The 18,593-nt window shown below is 38.9% G+C and overlaps 1 protein-coding gene and 1 long non-coding RNA gene across 2 annotated transcripts in view; one reads left to right on the forward strand and one right to left on the reverse strand.

Moving 5' to 3' along the window:
- LOC121958721 (myosin heavy chain, fast skeletal muscle-like) overlaps window positions 1-18,593 on the reverse strand; it is a 27,033-nt gene continuing 8,440 nt past the window's right edge. The window contains exons 5-45 of the mRNA XM_088090435.1: window positions 15,801-15,964; window positions 15,604-15,640; window positions 15,229-15,439; window positions 14,961-15,104; window positions 14,700-14,856; window positions 14,463-14,490; window positions 14,249-14,360; window positions 14,075-14,167; window positions 13,704-13,767; window positions 13,525-13,623; window positions 13,327-13,430; window positions 12,652-12,790; window positions 12,012-12,130; window positions 11,747-11,896; window positions 11,486-11,656; window positions 11,090-11,396; window positions 10,829-10,899; window positions 10,251-10,338; window positions 9,362-9,479; window positions 9,156-9,279; window positions 8,905-9,041; window positions 7,188-7,443; window positions 6,855-7,097; window positions 6,580-6,756; window positions 6,341-6,486; window positions 6,158-6,248; window positions 5,655-6,044; window positions 5,404-5,530; window positions 5,131-5,249; window positions 4,839-5,035; window positions 4,582-4,765; window positions 4,328-4,493; window positions 3,980-4,104; window positions 3,526-3,834; window positions 3,227-3,430; window positions 2,982-3,107; window positions 1,651-1,821; window positions 1,328-1,432; window positions 559-654; window positions 251-382; window positions 1-138 (exon numbers count right to left, since the gene is read on the reverse strand). Of these exons, the coding sequence (XP_087946561.1) occupies window positions 118-138; window positions 251-382; window positions 559-654; window positions 1,328-1,432; window positions 1,651-1,821; window positions 2,982-3,107; window positions 3,227-3,430; window positions 3,526-3,834; window positions 3,980-4,104; window positions 4,328-4,493; window positions 4,582-4,765; window positions 4,839-5,035; window positions 5,131-5,249; window positions 5,404-5,530; window positions 5,655-6,044; window positions 6,158-6,248; window positions 6,341-6,486; window positions 6,580-6,756; window positions 6,855-7,097; window positions 7,188-7,443; window positions 8,905-9,041; window positions 9,156-9,279; window positions 9,362-9,479; window positions 10,251-10,338; window positions 10,829-10,899; window positions 11,090-11,396; window positions 11,486-11,656; window positions 11,747-11,896; window positions 12,012-12,130; window positions 12,652-12,790; window positions 13,327-13,430; window positions 13,525-13,623; window positions 13,704-13,767; window positions 14,075-14,167; window positions 14,249-14,360; window positions 14,463-14,490; window positions 14,700-14,856; window positions 14,961-15,104; window positions 15,229-15,432 (5,814 nt within the window). The 5' untranslated portion in view covers window positions 15,433-15,439; window positions 15,604-15,640; window positions 15,801-15,964 and the 3' untranslated portion in view covers window positions 1-117. The remainder of the gene's footprint in view (window positions 139-250; window positions 383-558; window positions 655-1,327; window positions 1,433-1,650; window positions 1,822-2,981; window positions 3,108-3,226; window positions 3,431-3,525; window positions 3,835-3,979; window positions 4,105-4,327; window positions 4,494-4,581; window positions 4,766-4,838; window positions 5,036-5,130; window positions 5,250-5,403; window positions 5,531-5,654; window positions 6,045-6,157; window positions 6,249-6,340; window positions 6,487-6,579; window positions 6,757-6,854; window positions 7,098-7,187; window positions 7,444-8,904; window positions 9,042-9,155; window positions 9,280-9,361; window positions 9,480-10,250; window positions 10,339-10,828; window positions 10,900-11,089; window positions 11,397-11,485; window positions 11,657-11,746; window positions 11,897-12,011; window positions 12,131-12,651; window positions 12,791-13,326; window positions 13,431-13,524; window positions 13,624-13,703; window positions 13,768-14,074; window positions 14,168-14,248; window positions 14,361-14,462; window positions 14,491-14,699; window positions 14,857-14,960; window positions 15,105-15,228; window positions 15,440-15,603; window positions 15,641-15,800; window positions 15,965-18,593) is intronic.
- The window catches only part of LOC148190237 (uncharacterized), a 2,217-nt gene continuing 488 nt past the window's right edge, over window positions 16,865-18,593 (forward strand). The window contains exons 1-2 of the long non-coding RNA XR_015775342.1: window positions 16,865-17,828; window positions 18,122-18,274. This is a non-coding gene — a long non-coding RNA (uncharacterized LOC148190237). The remainder of the gene's footprint in view (window positions 17,829-18,121; window positions 18,275-18,593) is intronic.

Here is an 18,593-nt window from a genome sequence, read left to right on the forward strand (position 1 = left end):
TTCAATTGCTTGCAGATTTATTTCCTCTTACACATTCAACACATCAGACAAAAAGATCATATTGTATGATTTTTTGCACTGAGTCTGTGTTTTTCACCCACTTGTCAAGACTGATACTCATTCTTCGGCGTCCTTTCCCTTTCAATAGAAAAGAGACAGACAGAAGTTGTCAAGATGTAAAGATACAAAAAATCCTTGTATAAATATCACTAGTGTACCACTGAATGATAGGAAATTAAAATGAACATACCCTGACAAAGTCACGGCTTTTGGCTCTCAGCTTGTTGACCTGAGACTCGGCGATGTCAGCACGTTCCTGAGCTTCCTCCATCTCATGCTGCACCCTGCGGTACCTGGACAGGTGAGTGTTGGCCTGCTCCTCCTGGAGGGCACAAAGTTAAAGATGTGACGCCCTGAACGATCCCACCAGTTGTATGAGATGAAAACCATGCAGACATTAAATCAAGCTGCTTCGTGCTGTCACTTCTCTGGTGTCAGAAAAGGTGTTACTGGTGTGACACCTATTTGATTTGCATGTGTTGAATATTTCACACTCACAGCCTCCTCAGACTGCCTCTTGTAGGATTTCACTTTCAGCTGCAGCTTGTCCACCAGATCCTGAAGACGGGCGATATTCTTCCTGTCCTCCTCAGTCTAGAGGCAGTATACATAATCTGTTTGACAACAACACTGAAGCAAACGTGTCCATTCCAACATGTTTTAGAAGTACCTTTAAAAACACTCCAAAAAACACGGTACACTCCTTCATACTGTGCATCATCCACAGTAAAGCCACTTCAGAAATACTGATGAGAGCAACCAAACATTATGTGTCATGTGTGCAACATTTGAATCCCAGACTATTTCCCTACGGGGACAGTAATGTATAGTGTATTGTATCAAACAGGCAATAAACACTGAAAATACTGTATGAATTCATTCACAACAGCAGAGAAATGTAGATATTATCAAGTCTTTAGAGGATCCATCAGAGCTGTCAGTCAAGCTGTTAGTAAGAACTGAGAGTTCCTCCTCTTTCTAGTTTTTCAAAGTGAAAATCTGTGAAAATCTTTGAATATCACACATGTGGTCACACTAATACAGGCACATAACTGCATGTGTTTATAGCTGCCAGAGTACAATGTTTATTTTTAGCTGCGGTCTTCTCTATATTACTTCAGTATGTCAGCTGGAGCTTCACACAAATGATGGTGCCCTCTAGGGGTTTGAAACAAATTCTACATCCAGTTGATCTTAAGCTGCACAAATTTAAAAAGCTTCAGAAACATATCATACAATGTAAGATTTATGTTTTGGTTCGCTGTACCTGGTAGGTCAGTTCCTTCACTCTGCGTTCATATTTGCGGACGCCTTTCACAGCTTCAGCGCCGCGTCTCTGCTCGGCATCGACCTCAGCCTCAAGCTCCCGGACCTGAACAGTAAGAAGAGCAGATTTAATGGTGACAGGACTGAAAATGTTGAACATATCTTTTCTGAGCAAAATGAGACAAACAGAAAATAGTTCCTTGCAGGGGGATTGTTAAGACCTTCAAATCAAAGCTGAAAACCAGCAATTTAACTTAATTTCAAATCAAAGAACAATGAGCCAAAACAAAATTGAAAAATAATTTTACTTAAAAGCGAACTGACCCTAGCCTCCAGTTTCTGGAGCTGCTTCTTGCCACCCTTCAGGGCCAGATTCTCAGCCTCATCAAGGCGGTTCTGCAGGTCCTTCACCGTCACCTCCAGGTTCTTCTTCATCCTCTCCAAATGAGCGCTGGTGTCCTGCTCCTTCTTCAGCTCCTCTGCCATCATGGCAGCCTAAACATGAGGTGAAAGATCAGTCAGCAGAATAACTCAGAGAAATAAGGGTAGATTTGTACATTACTACAGGATAATGTTCATTATACCAACATAACTATATGTATATACAGTATATGTATTTTAAGTTTTAATTGAATTATAATGTCCAGTACCATTTTTTGTCCCAGTCTTTTTTAATAATATAAATAATTCCCCCAAATTAGTTAGAGTTAAATGATTGTTACAGTTTAGTGAAACAGAAGTTACAAATTTAAAGGTTGTTGACAAGAATACTCTTTTTTTTAATCTAACCATGATTTCTGACCTGTACAGTAAGCCAGCAAATATCTCAGCCTAAGTTTGAATGAACAAAATTATTTACTATAAAACATCTCCACTTTGAAAAACAGTTATGATTGCTTTACTGGGCAAAAATTACAACAACAATCAGTTTACTTGAAGCAAGACCTCCTCCCATCTGCTATTACCATTATATAACAAAGATGAACTTACCATTGCGAGAGTATATGATAATATATATTTCAAGACAACCTCCTCCCCAAAAGTGTGTTTTTCTTCTGTTTATGTCCCTTAGATGTCTGACTATGACTATACTGACTTGTATCTGTGCAAAGTTTGTTTTCACATTCCTCTACTAACAGGGACAATGTCTGCACTTTCCTAAAATCTGAGATTCAAGTGTACCCAGGACAAACTAGTAAGGTACGAGTTACTTGCGAACTACATTATTCTCATACTTCCACTAGTCGCTGTTTTAGGTGTCCAACATCCTCATCTAATCTCAGGTCGTCACTGAGGCTCAAAGATATTCACAATCTCTGCTGATTTTCTCTGATGCTAATGCTGGCCATTTTGATGTGAGTGCTTTTTCACCGGTCAAACTAGTGCGAGTGGCGCTGTGTCAGCACTGGATTGCGGAAAGTGAAACCTTATGCAAGCAGCAGCAAGGTGCAAGGCCAGATCAAGATTTCTCAGAGACAGAAAGAATAGATCTGCTTTCAGCTCCGTTTAAGAGCTTTTACTTCTTACTTTTCATGTGGGAAAACCATTTTTGACAAAAACATTAATCACAGCAGTATACATACTTTAAAATGTGCCTGGAGGGAAACTTTAAAGAAATTAATAAGCACACAGTAAAATACTTAAACTGGGCTTACATCAGTGATGGCCTTCTTGGCTTTTTCTTCAGCATTTCTTGCTTCCTGGACGGCATCTTCCACTTCACCTTGGATCTGGACAAGGTCAGCCTCCAACTTCCTCTTAGTGTTGATGAGATTTGTGTTCTAGAGGAAAAAATAAATGGTGAAGTTTTTTTTACATTGAGGAAATTGTGTTTGAAAGTACTTATAAAATGCAGTTCTAATTTTATACAGATGTATACATTCTACAGTTTTAATAACACCTGAGAGTGCAGCAGCACCACACGCTCGCTGGCATCAGTCAGCTCCTGTTCAGCCACTTTGCGGCTTCTCTCCGTCTGCTCCAGAGCAGCTCTCAGCTCCTCGATCTCAGCCACCATCAGGTTGTTCCTGCGCTCTACAATGGCAACCTGCTCCTTCATGTCCGCTTGAACTCGAAGAGCTTCATCAAGGTGCAGCTGGGCATCCTGAAGTCAAGATAAAACAAATGACATTTACAAATTTACATTTTTTGAAACCATACAGCTGTGTTTATTCTATATGTTGCATATTTATGCCTGACCTTGAGCTGTCCCTGCACGTTTCTCAGCTGTTTCTGGGCCTCAGCTGCCTGGCGGTTGGCGTGGCTCAGCTGAATCTCCATCTCATTAAGGTCTCCCTCCATCTTCTTCTTGATTCTCAGGGCCTCATTCCTGCTCCTGACCTCAGCATCCAAAGTGGTCTGCATGGACTCAATCACTCTCTGGCTGTTCCTCTTGATCTGCTCAATCTCCTCGTCCTTCTCCGCAAGTTTTCTGTCAATTTCACCCTTTACTTGGGTGAGCTCGAGCTGGATACGAATAATCTTTGATTCTTCATGCTCCAGTGTAGCCTACAAAATGACATGTGAGATGAAGAATTCAGATGAAAGATATACTAAATATACTGGAGGTTGCAGTTTTTTGGATAAAGAATAAAGTTATCAGGTTAATTGGGTCCTTGTTTGGATTTGTTTTGTAAATAACTTCATATAATACCTCTGCCTCCTCTAGGGCAGTCTGGACCTCTGCTTTCTCGTTCTCTGCGGCCTTTTTTCCCTTCTCCAGTTCATGAATTGTCTTTCCTGACTCAGCAATACTTTCAGTCAAATCAGTGACTTCCTCTGTTGAGAAAAAAACATGTCAACAATGTATAGTGTTGTAATTGTGGTATTGCATCAACTGTCCATCTCATTTTCTCTAGTAAGATAAGCCCACTGTAGCCCAAACTTGAATATTTGGAGTGCAATGTAAGTTTTATTTTTCATCAGTCTTGCATGTGTCACATATTTTTTAAAGAATATATATATTAATGTCAACAATCACATGCAGGATTTCTTGTCTTACGTTGCAGATTTTTGTTCTCTCTCTTCAGGGTCTCCAGGTGGTCCAAAGCTTCTTCATATGAATTTTTCAGCTTGAACATCTCAGTGCTCAGAGAACGAGATTCTTTTAGAGCTCCCTCCAGCTCTGCCTGGCTCTCTTCATACTTCTGCTTCCACTCTGCAAGCACCTGAAAACATAATAGAGATTCATGTATTTCAGTAATCACAATTCTACAGTCTTCATTTAAGCATACAAGAAACAAATAAAAACCTGACCTTGTCAAAGTTTCTCTGTTTCTTGTCGAGGTTAGCAGCCAGAGCATTAGCTCTCTCCACATCAATCATCATGTCCTCCACTTCACCCTGCAGTCTCTGTTTGGTCTTCTCCAGAGAGGCACATTTTGCATTCACAGCCTCGATGGATTCTTCTGCATCCTGAAGACGCTGGGCGAGCTTTTTCCTGTAAAACATGTTACGTTGAGTTACAGAATCAGTGCATGTGGAAACTGTTTAATTTCAGGACTGTTCATTACTTGGCCTCCTCCAGCTCCTCAGTGCGTTGAATAGCATCCGTCTCATATTTAGCTCTCCACTGAGCCACCTCGCTGTTGGCCTTGGACATTGCGCGCTGCAGCTCAGATTTGGCCTCCTGCTCCTCCTCATACTGCTCTCTGAGCAGGTCGCAGTCATGACGAGCTGACTGGACAGCATGAGCCAGGGCGTTCTTGGCCTAATAATGAAAAAATATATTGTTGAAGCAATCAACTTTTTTCTTCTCACTAATAACATTCGATCATTTGTCGCTATATTAAATAAAAGCAGTACCTTAACTTCTTCCTCAAGGTGCTTTTTGAGCTCCTCAATTTGGTGAATATAAGCCATTTTTCCCCTCGTAAGCTGTGAAACAAGAGACTCCTTCTCCTCCAACTGACGACCAAATTCCCCTGATTGGAATAATTGAAATATAGAAAAGTTATTTAATGTTTTTTTTTTTAATTTTTTTTTTTTTAAGATTTCTGATATCTTATTTTGTTATGTTTTCAGAAACAATGCAGGTTTTGATTGTTTTATTACTCTCATCCCAGATGTTATACTCACCATTTTCAGTCATCAGTCTTGATCTTTGGACATTAATTTCATTTAACTGACGCACATGTTCTTCATTCTTGGTCTTCAGTTCACTTAGCTGATCCTCAAGAGTACGACACATTTTCTCCAGGTTAGCCTGCGGACACAAACCAACACAATGTTAAGTCCATTATAATCGTCAAGTTTCTGATGATGATAAAAGATGAATTGTGGTGGTTATTATTCTTTAAAAAAGGTTTCTGTAAATTTGTAAATTTTACCTTCGATCTCGAGATACCCTCCATGTTGCTCGAGAGGTCATCAATCTCCATCTTGTATTCGCTCTTCTCTTTCTCCAGCTTCTGTTTGACTCTCTGGAGGTTATCGATCTGTTCTCCCAGCTCTGCCACACTGTCAGCCTGCTTCTTGCGGAGAGCTGCGGCGATGGCCTCGTGCTGCAGGGTGGACTCTTCGAGATCACGACGCAGCTTCTGAAACTCGGCCTCGCGCTTCTTGATCATTTCGATCTGAACAGACGTCGCCCCGCCAGCTTCTTCCAGCCTCTCGCTGATCTCCTCAAGTTCCCTGGAGAGGTCAGCCCTCTGCTTCTCCACCTTTGCCCGAGCAGCTCGCTCAGCCTCAATTTCCTCCTCCAGCTCCTCAATACGAGCCTATGATGCAAAAATAAGTACATACTCATGTTTAAGCATGTTAATTAACAATTAAACAGGACACGTAGAAGTGTCAATTGAACCAAAAGCCATTACACATATCGACACATTACCTGCAGTTCTTTGATTTTCTTATGAAGTTGAATACCAACTGCCTGTTCATCTTCTATTCTGCCAAGAAGCTGACTTATCTCGAAGTCTCTCCTTTGTTACCAAAAATATAGAAAAATGTTAGATACACACTGTTATTTGGGGGAATTTTGGTAGTTATAAAGTGAGTTCTCATTAATACATACTTCTTTATTTTCTCATCAGACTGCTGCTTGTCGTTCTCCAGATCCATTATGGATTCATGGGCCAGTTTAAGATCTCCTTCCAGCTTTCTTTTAGCTCGCTCAAGGTCCATACGGAGCTTCCTCTCTTGCTCCAAGGAACCCTCAAGCTAGTGCATTGAAATAAAGTGTAATGAGTACCAGTGGAAATACAAGAAGAAACTATTATGCACTTGTTTTGAAACAAATATGCAGCCTCTTACGTCGTCCACTTGCTGCTCCAGCTTGGCTTTAGCCTTCGTCAGAGAATTGACTTTGTCTTCCTCTGCCTGCAGATCATCCAGGACCTGCTGTTGGGCCTCTTGGAGGGCTTTCTTCTCTTTGGTCAACTTGGCAATGGTCTCATCTTGAGAAGTCATTTCCTCAACCAAGTTTTTAACCTTAACAGTTCATATGAATACAATTATTTCAGATTTAATCACAGTGTATTCTTAATAAGTTGTCACAGTTGATTAAGTGAAACATAAGTGCCACAAACTTTGTTCTCAGTGGCATGCTTCTCCTTTTCCACTTTGGCCAGGGTGAGCTCCAAGTCATCAATGTCTTTCTTCAACTCGGAGCACTCGTCCTCCAGCTTCCTCTTTTTAGCAGTCAGCTCAGCATTCACTTCTTCCTCATCCTCCAGTCTCTCAGACGTCTCTTTGACTTTGGCCTCAAGTTGGATTTTGGCTTTAATGAGCCCCTCACACCTTTCCTCTGCATCGCTGAGGTTTTCAGCTTCCTAGATGTTATGTGACATAGCAACAAAATTATATTTATTTAAAATGAAAAGCCAGGATGTCTGTAAAAGTAATTTTTCTTTTTAACATACAGCCTGAATTTGTAGCTGCAGGTCATTCTTCTCCTGCAGCAGAGAAACCATCTTCTCCTCCAGTTCTTTCTTCTTAGCCTGAGTCTTTGCTAGCTCCTCTTTCATCTTTTCAAAGTCCTCTTTCATTTGTGCCATCTCCTTTTCAGCCTCTGCACTCTTCAGCAGGGGCTTAATCTTAAAGTACAGCTTCATCCATGGCCAGGTTTTGACATTCATGAATGAGCGGATGTTGTACTGGATGGAGTAAATTGCCTCCCTGATGATACAAGACACAAAAAAATAGAAAGGGTTTCTTTTTCTCCAGTTTTTTTTAGTAAACACATACACACACAAACACACACACACAAACACACGTAAGACAATAGGACAGTAAGGTGAAACTGTTTCCTTTTCTTTTGCAGCCCTTACATCCCTTTTTATGAGTAAAAATTAAATCTAAACAGTTTAGCATTGTGGAGACATGATACTGTTACAGGTTGATCCCACAATGATGCAGGAAAGAACGGTGCAGAATGCTACCTGCTTTTTTTGCTACTGCACTTTTGCACACTTAAATTTTTCACACTTCATCGTATTTCTTATTGGATATTTCTTGAGAAGTTAGTATATTTCAGTATTTATTATTTATTTTTAAGATGTTCTTTTATGTTATGTGTGGTGAACTGTGAATGAACTGCCGTAACATCTATCTATCTATCACAGCCTACAACACATACATTTGGTTTAGTTTCTGATGTCACACAGCTTCATATAAATATGGCTAAGGTTGACTCAAGGTTCAGTATCCAACTGTCTCTGATACACCAACCACTCCTTAACCACCTGTACACTTTGCACTCAAATGCATCTCATATCCAGATTGTACCGAGATGATTTCACAGAATTAAAGAGAAATAATTAGGGAAGTACTTGCCCTCCATAGTCTACCAAGTGGCTTTCACTTGCTATGGCACCGGAGGACACAAAATGGGATTCAATGCATGCGAAAAGTATTTATTCTATCTTGTCTATTGTTTCTTTTGCTTGATTTATTTTGGAGTATCATGATGAAATAAAGAAAGTAAGACCAAAAAGTGTATTATTAATTCATTCCCATAGTCTGCAAAACTTGAGTAGCTGACTCCTGCGTCTCCCTGGATCTCATTAGTATGTCAGACATATACTGAACTGGATTTAATCATAACTTGAAGCAAACACTTAAAACCAACCCAACATATCCCAATACACTCGCTCAGACTCTGAAACAGCAAGTCCAGTAACTGCATTCACAATTTTAGTCACTGGATTTTAAAAATATGCTGCTTAAACATGTAACCTGCACAACATAATGTAGACTACAAACAGTATCTTGAACTGAAAAGAGTTTACAAAGTGTACCTCCGTCATCATGAATCTTTTACGGTAGTGCCCAGGGTTTGAACAAACATCTCTATCAATACTTGCTATGTTTTCAGTGGACCAGTAATTAATTTGACACATTTACTTTAAAAGTCATGAGAGCTTCATTAAGTAAAATGAGAGGAAAAACACATTGATATATCCTGTAATGTACCAGTGCGAGATTTATAGTAAACCAAACGTGCACTGATGCATATTGTTATGAAAAAAAGTTATAAATAAAATAGTATAAAACGCTAAATCATCTTGTCGCAAATATTTGTTGATAGAATTTTCTCTGCAGTAAGAATACTTGCAGCTTGCAAAATACTGAGCCCACCTTCTCTCCATCATTTTGACAAATTCTCGTCTCATCAGGAAAGCTCTGCAGAGAGCCTGAGTCATTGTGACCAGCTCCACCAGTTTCTCATCCCTCATCTCCTCCAGCATTCCCAGAATTCCAGCCTTGAAGAATACCTGATGACAAATTTAATAACACTGAAGTAACCAAAGTGTTTCTTTTTTGTGTTTTCGTTTCAAGCTTCACAGTGACATTATTATCTCATGGTTATAAGGGAGTGTGCTCTTTACCTTGGTATGACCATATTTGTACTGCGTTTTGTCCACGTTAATGGATTCCAGCAGTTTCTCTGAGGCCTTCTTGTTGTCGATGAACTGTCCCTCGGGGATGACACTCGCATTCAATATTTTGTATCTGAAAGGATTTAATTGAATCAGATCAACAGCAGCACAGAATCAACAAAAGTGGACTAAGGGTACAGAAATAGCTACTGTACCTCTGCTTGAAGTCACCGTAGAGGATTCTGCTGGGGAAACCTTTCCTGCAGATCCTGATACCTTCTAGCACACCGTTACACCTCAGCTGGTGGATGACCAGGAAGTTCTCCATGAGACCTTAAAGAGTAACAAGGACACTCACTGTGATGGACATGAGGGCCTTTCACAGGTCAGTGGGGCTGCAGAGGCGTGTAATTTGCACACATCTGCGTTCTTTGACAGAGAAACTATGGGAATGACAAACAAACCACACAGTAAATAGATGAGAGCCAGTTACGAAGATCTCTCTCATCCGAATTGTTGTTTCGGATGAGGGAGATCAGACTTCTGTCAGTCATAAGCCCCCTGCACACATGCACTGCAAACCTGAAATTATCTAGACATCAATCCGAGGAGCTCCATGTGAGAACAAAAATGTCCGAATCAGCTGGATCGGCTATAAACCCTTTGAAACCTGGAATGACATCAAGTTTTCTTGTGCTGCATTGTGACATCTTCCACATCCATTTAAGCCTTTAAAACCTGAAATAAATTGGTTTGATTTCTTTTGAAAACAGACAGCGCTGAGCAAGAGACTAACCACAAGTTGCAAGAAATTAGGAAAAGGTGAAAATGGGATTTATCTTTTTTTAAAGAGAGATAAGAGGGAGAAATATTTTTTTAATAATTAGTATTTCAATTATAATAAAAATCTATATATTTATATTCTTAAATTTTGTCTAGTATTTCGAGTGGGCGAGAACGCTTCTGGCACAGACAATCTTCTGTTGTGTACTACATGTGTGAAAGGAAAACTACAGAGAATATCCAGACCTGATTTATTTGACGCTGTCAGGAGTTCAAATAAGAAAACAGCTACATCAAGTCAAGTCTTTTTTTGGGACCTACCTGGTGTTTTTGACTCGTTGGGAATCAAACAGCGCACAAAGTGAGGGTGAGTGCTCCTTAAATTGGTCATCAGCTTGCCCAAGTTTTCCTGTTGATGGACAAAACATTTAGAATTTATATTCTCTCCAAAAAATCTGGACACCATCATGACAACACCAGTCTATATCCTTAAAAAATTCAGATAGCAGCAAAAAATAATAGAAATAGAAGTTTCAGTTTGTAGTAATTGAAAGGGGAGATGTTTTCTGGTTTGTCTGAATTGTTAAATTGAAAAATATATTTATTTTTTTTTTTTGCCACCAATAAATATATTACAGACAATTGGCTCAGGAGACTGAACTCAAACCACCCATGTTGAAGGTTTCCCAAATCAACACAGTAGATCCGCAGCAATGTGCATTCAGGTAACAAACCTGGTCTGCTATTAAATCTATGATATTAAATTGTTACTTGTGAATTACATGCAGGCGTCTTGCATAAAGCTTAGTTAGGATCCCCTATTGTGAATTCCCTGGACAGTCATTCATAAAATTGTCCATAAAGTGACCATAAAATGTCTTAATAAAAACAAAAAGTACCCTGAAGAGAGCTGATACTGTCTGGAACGAGCCGCCCTTCTTCTTGGCACCCTTCTTTCCACCTTTGCCCTCTGTGAAAAGCATTATAAGTTTTATTTACATTTTGCATACCCATTTTGGCATAAAAAACATTTTCAAGTATGATGGTATTGACATTGCCAAATAAACTTTAAAAAGTATTTTAAATTGTTGTATCACTACAATACAGTACATTTGATTCCGCTCTACATGTTGTGTGATTTAAATATTTAAAAAATCTACCGTCTGCTGAAGCATGTGATATGAAGAGGTGAGCCAACAGTTTGGTTGAAGACTTCTGGTAAAGCTGAACGACTGAGTCGTTCAGGGGGTCTTTGTTCTTATCCAGCCAGCCAACGACATTGTAGTCAACAGTGCCGGCATAGTGCACCAGGGAGAAGTGGGCCTCAGCTTTGCCTTTAGTGGGTTTGGGCTTCTGGAAGGGAGCGCTTTTTCCAATATGCTGGTCATACAGTTTGTTCTTGAAGGTCATGTCTGTTGCCTTGGGGAACATACACTCCTCTTCAAGGATGGAGAAAATGCCCATTGGCTGTTAACGATGAAAAGATTATTTAAATTAAAATCTTTCGAGATTTTGGGTATTTTTCTGTGTTTCTGAACATACAGCATGCTGCTCACCTTCTCAATCAGCTCAATACAGGCAGCCAAGTCCATACCAAAATCAATGAACTCCCATTCAATTCCCTCTTTCTTGTACTCCTCTTGCTCCAGGACGAACATGTGGTGGTTGAAAAACTGTTGCAGTTTTTCATTGGTGAAGTTGATACACAGCTGCTCCAAGCTGTTGAACTTAAGATGGGAAAGAAGATACAGTGTCAAACTTTGATTGTGCTGGTTCATGCTGTGAAATTCCACGATTGCAATGTGTCCTTTACTTACATCAAAGATTTCAAAACCTGCAATGTCCAAGACACCAATGAAATAGCTTCTGGGCTGTTTGGTATCCAGCATCTCATTGATTCTGACCACCATCCACAAGAACATTTTCTCATAGACAGACTTGGAGAGAGCCATGACGGCGTTATGCACCTAAAAGCAAAAAATAATTGGGGTTCTGGTTATAAAGCACAAGTGTTTTTTTTTTTGTTTTTGTTTAAATATTAATGTATTCATTTATCTTCATGAATACTTTAATTTAAATTACCTGTGGCACGGTTTGACCTTTTACCACCATTTCATTGCCGACCTTGACTCTTGGGTAACATAAAGCCTTGAGCATATCAGCAGAGTTCAGGCCCATGAGGTAGGCGATTTTATCAGCCTCTGATGAAAACACAAAACACAAACTTTACACTTCACGCAATGATGCAACTAAATTAAAAAGGCAATGGTGAGGATATGAAGATCTGAAGCAAATACTATTTATTCATCCTGTGCTGCTCATTTAAACCCAAGTCACTGTGACAACTGGCTTAGTGTAAAGTAGCCAGGGTATTATCATTCTCCTCAGTCAAAACCTCCAGCATCCTCTTTGTCTGGCTCTCCGCCCAGTTGCTGTGCCCAGAATACATTCCTTGGGAAGCACGTTGAAGGCATCTTATCAGATACACAAACCACTTCAACTGTCTCCTGTCAATTCAAAGCAGCAGCAGATCTACTCTGAGCTCCCTCCAGCTATCAGGACATCATCCTCAATTGTGAAAGAATGATGTAAAAAAAAAACTTATTCACAGTATCACAGGAGAGCTCTGATTAAATGTATGCAGTGTTAAAAAACACCGCAGTATGTTATGACTAATTGGTTGCACAAGAAGGATATTAAGATATTTAGCTCCAGCATGTACCCTCGGTGCCGTCGGGCTCAGCCTGCTCTTCACGCTGCTTCTGCTTGAACTTCATATTTCCGTGATGCATCACAGCTCCAGTCAGCTTGTAAATGCTTATCTTCTCCTCAGAACTGAAGCCCAGGATGTCGATGGCAGTCTACAGAACAGAACGTGAAAAACACTGATGTACTGTGACATGTTTTTCTTGGTTATTTACAATATGGTTGTCCCTCTTTCCAACGTTTCAGTTTCTTTAATCGAAACCAAAAACCTTATTCTTCCTAAGCACTTTAAACAAAATGTTTTTAAAACCCAAGGCTTTATTATCATTGTTTCGTTAATACAATTTTGACTCGTTATTTATTAATGCTCTTTTTTTTTGAACTCTTATCTTTTTTTTGACTTTGCACTTATAAATTGTGTTTTTTTTAACATAAATTGAATTGTTTTTTTTTGATTGTGTTGTTTTAGCTTCTTTGAATAGCACCTTAAACCAATGTCTGTGTTGAAATGTGCTTTATAGATAAAGCTGCCTTGCCTTCAGTAAAGGATCCTCATTACAAAGGTTTTATGGTTCACAGCTGTTCCATTAAGAGATCATAATGACATCTGAGGAACCCTTACGGTATATGCGGTATTTAATCTTAAAAGTCTAACTTTTTATCTTTTGAATTTTGCAGCATGTGTACTTACATCCGTGGCGATGAATTCTTCAACATCATTGATACTCTTGACAGTGATTTCACCGTGACTGATCATGGGGAAGTCGTAGGGGTTGGTGGTGATGAGGAGACCCTCTGAAAGATATATTCATTGTATTTTGTTATACAGACTCAGGTGAAGGATGCATTTATTCTTTAAAATGATATACCAAAGAGCTAAATGTCTCACCTATCAGCTCAGGTTTGTGGCCAGTTGTGAGCTGATAGAAGATGTGGTAGCTTCTCTCAGCAGACAGCTGGAACGTCACTCGAGACTTCTCCAGCAGATCTATAAAACAGGTGATGAGCTGGTTAACAGTTTGACTTTTCATCAAATGCTCTAAGTATAATGATAGGCTGGAGGCTTACATGTTTCAATATCAGCTGAAGCCAACTTTCCAGTTGTTCCAAAATGGATTCTGATGAATTTACCCTACAGAAGAAAGCAGTTATCAGTGTTGGCATTTTTGTGACTTGTTCTGCTAGTACACATGCCTAATATTGGGTAGTAAATGTTTAAATCCTACTGACTATTCGTTTGCGACACACAGAAAGTAAAGGGAAACAGTTAAGTGGTAAAATTTGGTAACGGGCAAAACATTATTTGTTATTATACAAACAAAAAAGACATGCTTCTTTGTTTTGATATTGCACTTTATTCTATAGTACTGAGGGCAGTGGACGGTCTTAAAAGCAGACACAATTTTAAGACTGCAGGATATTCATGAACCAAAACTTACAAAGCGGGATGAGTTGTCATTCCTCACAGTCTTGGCATTACCATAAGCCTCCAGCAGTGGGTTCGCTGCAATGATTTGATCCTCCAGCGACCCCTTAAAGAAAAATTACATGATGTGTTTGTATTTACACTTTCACAAATAACATGAACACCTGCACTATATCAAATTATTTACCTGCATCTTTCCAGCTACTGGCTCAGTTTTCTTTCCTCCAGCCACTGCGATTGTCGCAAAGTACTGGATGACACGTTTGGTGTTGACAGTCTTTCCTGCACCGGATTCTCCGCTAGAATGCAGATAATGATATGGCATGTGTGTTGGTGTAAATCATACATTATTCTGTACAGAAATAATGAGTCCAAATTGGCTCTCGTTAGCGCTGACTTACGTAATCAGGATTGACTGATTCTCACGATCTGTTGAGAGAATGAAATTTGAATACACACATTGTTACTGCATTAGTTCATCTTAACAGTTTTAATGCATTTTATTTTTTATATTACAAACAATTAACTGTGACAACTTACTGTTATGTAAGATATAAAAAACAGTGTATTGTTTAAGACTGGCTCCGCTTACAGAGATACTCTTTGGGACAGACTGTAGCCTATAAAGTGACTGATACCTTGGAGCATGAACTGATAGGCGTTGTCCGAGATGGAGAAGATGTGGGGTGGAGCCTCAATCCTCTTTTTGCCTCTGTATCCTGCTACAACAATTGAGTCATACACTGGGAGCCACTTGTAGGGGTTCACAGTGACACAGAACAGCCCTGAGTAGGTCTGTTTAAGACAAGGACATAAATATTAAATATCACCCTCATACATACATATATATATATACAGTACGTACCTAATGTTATACTTAATGTTTAAACTGGTCTTACATAGATCATCCATGCTGCATAACGCTCTTTGAGATTATACAGCACAGAAGGCTCACTGAGGTGGGTCATCATGGCCATGTCCTCAATCTTATCAAACTTTGGAGGGTTCATTGGGAAGACTTCATCATCTTTCACAGTGAGAGTCTGCACCAACAGAACAAAGAATTAGTCCTAAGAATGTGCAGCACCATTATAAAATGAAGTGTGAGGAAATGGAGCCATTCATTTACTCATGTCTATTGCATTATATGACAATAAATGTTCATACCTTACCACCCTTAACTTCAACTGAGGCTTTGCCACCCTCCCTTTTCACTAGTTTCCCTGGCACATACATCTCAGTGGGCTCTGCCACGTAATAAGCTGTTTTGGCATCAAAGGGGAGGTTTTGAGCCTCTATCCTCTCCTTTTCAGATTTCCGGAGGTATATGGCCGCCGTGCCAAAACACTCCATTTCCGGGTCCGCACTCATGGTGCTTCTGTAAAAAATAATTTAAGCATACATGAAATAATAAAATAGGGATTTATATAAATATATTTCAAGATTAAACAAAATTCAATAAAACATACATGGCTTATTAATAGTTTTTTTTAAATTTCATTTAGTATCCTTTTTCAGTTAAGTCACTAGTACATCATTTACCTTTTTGTTGCCAAGTGATGACGTTGTTACAGGGATACTAAAAGACAGTCAAAAAGTCAAATTAGTCAAAAGAATTACATGCAAATCTTTTTATATATTAAATCAGCATTTCTCTGTAATCTTGCAAAAGAACTGCTAAACAACAACTAAAGAATTAAACGCACTGATCACAGAAGAAAGAGTGATAGCAGACTCACCTTCGTTGGCAGCCTATCAGTCCAAAACTTCTGACGAGCCTGGGAGTGCCTCTTTTATAGTGAAATCTCTGGACGCCAAAACAGGAGCAGCCCTCCTGTTTAGGTCACTGAGCTTATCTTGAAGATGATATCAGATGGCCTTCTCCACTCCATCATCCCAACTGCTGACACCGTAAAACAAAAACATTATCATTGAATTAAACCCAGATCAAACTGAAGATCTCTGTCAAAACATCAACCAGCTGATTATGACTAATGTGTTTTAACACTGACTCAATCTATTGTACTAAGTGGTTTAAATAAGGAATAACTGATATTTTTCTGTATTAAAAAAAAGGATTTATAACTCATTGTGGATGTGGGCCAGACAGTCTTATTGCAGGATTATTTTCTCCATCTGCACACACACAGGTCTGTAAGCAAACGTTTGGCAGTGACATTGTTTTAAGCATCTCTTGAGCATCGGGCCAAGTGTTTAGCTGAGGCTAATTTAAGATCCCATTATGATCCATTATACTGTTGTGCTTTCTCTCCAAAGAAAGATGACACCTGGGATGCAGCGAAGTATTCTCTTGTGGTGAGATAAGTTGCAAATAAAAGGTGATATTCAATATGTGTGGCCTTTCTTTGCAGTCTTATTAGGACTTAAAACAAATATAGCCTCCAGCTCACAAATGCCCAGGCTCTTACTATTGCAATTGTTTACAAATGCATTGAACGCTTATGTTAATTACATGTCAGATGTTTTTCAGCATCCTGTTACTAAGCACCACAGAAGAAATTCCAGGCTGTGAAGCTTCTTATTCTTGCTTCAGTATTGTGACGAGGTCATAAACTCATCAAGTTCAATTTAGGTCGGTATCGTGGTAAGTACAGATCTGTAGAAGCTTGCTGTTGTTTCTGTTCCTCTGTAGTTTGATGAGTTTGAAGATGTTCAGATTGTTTATTGTTTGGTTCCTGCTGGGGCCTCTGAGGCTGGAATTGCTTGTGTTGTAAATATCTGGAAAAATATGCCACCCGAATAAGCAACGTGTAACTAAGTTGTTTTTGGTGATTACAATTAATATAGTTTAGAAAAAGGAAAAGGCTATTTATATTTCTTAACTGTAGGCATTAAGTTCAGCTCACTGGTTTCAGATGGGGACACACGATGGTAACAATAAGCTAATGTGCTTTGTACATATCAGTCTGAGATAAACTTTAATTGAAAACAGAAATTGTTGGATGAGAAAGACAATGATTACTTTGTCATACATGTTTCCAACATTTTTATCGTATGAGATGGTCCAGGTAGCTGTTAATATATGTAATGCAGCAGACAAAAGGAGGAGGCGAGGAAGGGTAAACACAAATAGTCACTGTGCTTGACATGAGGACAAACTGTCTTATAAGCATGGAACGATCTTCCAATGAAGGTAAATAACAAATTTTAAACCTCACGTGAATATATGAGATTTAAGAGATATCTGAATACCACAGCTGCTATAAGCCTATGTAATTCTCTATACTAGCAGAAAGTAGTAGTTTACAATACAAGATCCTCTTTTTTAAAAAAAAAAAAAAAAAAGATTCATCTACAGGCCTTCAGTTGAACCTACTGTGTTAATTTATAAAAATAAATAAATAAAAAATGAAAAATGGAACCAATAATCAAATATTTGCCTAAGTGAAAACAGATTAACAATTTGTTCATTTAATAGACCACCTGTTGGTTTTTTGGTAAACGCCGTCTAGCCTTCTGGGTGGCCGAGACATTTCTGAATTCCAAAACAGCTCCCTTCCCTTGTGAGTGATAAACAAGACATCTCTGTGCAGGTGTTACTCAGCACACTGGAAATGTGTGTGTGTGTGTGTGTGTGTGTGTTACCATCTACTCTTGTGTGAGAGAGAAATTAACAATACTAAGTGCAGAAAGGGAGTGAAGAAAAGAGAGATGAGAGTGATGCTTTTCTGTGCCGATTTCTTCAGTCAACACAGAAACTGAAACGTTCTGAATTGTGTTTTTAATACTGAAAGCAGCAAGTTCAGGTAAGTTAAATACTTAAAATGAATTTTCTTCTTCACAATTTTTTTGATGTAAGCACCTGTAAAAAGTATTGATATGGTCTGCATGTAGATGTATATTCCGTATAAGTGCTTAACCTGTCAAGTTTAAACCTCAAATAACTGGCATGACTTGTTTGTTGATTGATGAATGATGCAAAGATGCTGTCTTATAGATATTTATTGAGTGTGGCATAAGTCTGAGTGGCGTCCTGACATTTCATGAAATCAGCATGCCATCTTAAAATGTAGCTACACCTTATGTATTTGCATTTCAGCATTCATCATTTAAGTTTGTTCGGTTTGTTGATGTGCGAATCAGGAATGCAACGTAACAGCAGATTTCCAGCTCTTTCTTGATCTTCATGAACAGACGTGTGAGTGCATGATGCATGATGCAGTCAGCGATCGACTTCTCATGAATTCACTTGGTAAGTGTGCTCAGTGCAAAGTTCGTGAGTGGTGCAATTTGACAAAACTACCGATAACCATTTTTTATAATTAAAATATTGAGAGAACTTGGCTAGTTCCTAGCCTTTTGATTAAATATCATGGCTTAATTTTGGATCTCAAATGTAAATTTAGTTAATTAAGTGTCATGCTAACTTATAATCTAGTTACGTTTGAAGACAACTCAGATTCACATATTTTAACACAGGACTTTTCTACATAAGGAATATGCATTTCAACTAAATTTCTTGAATCAGTTCAGTTGTGTGTACGTTCATCTGGACTATCAGCTACGAGATA

Source organism: Plectropomus leopardus, chromosome 2 (genome assembly GCF_026936395.1).
Source record: "Plectropomus leopardus strain MGB_pleo_1.0 chromosome 2, ASM2693639v1, whole genome shotgun sequence".
Lineage (NCBI taxonomy): Eukaryota > Metazoa > Chordata > Actinopteri > Perciformes > Serranidae > Plectropomus > Plectropomus leopardus.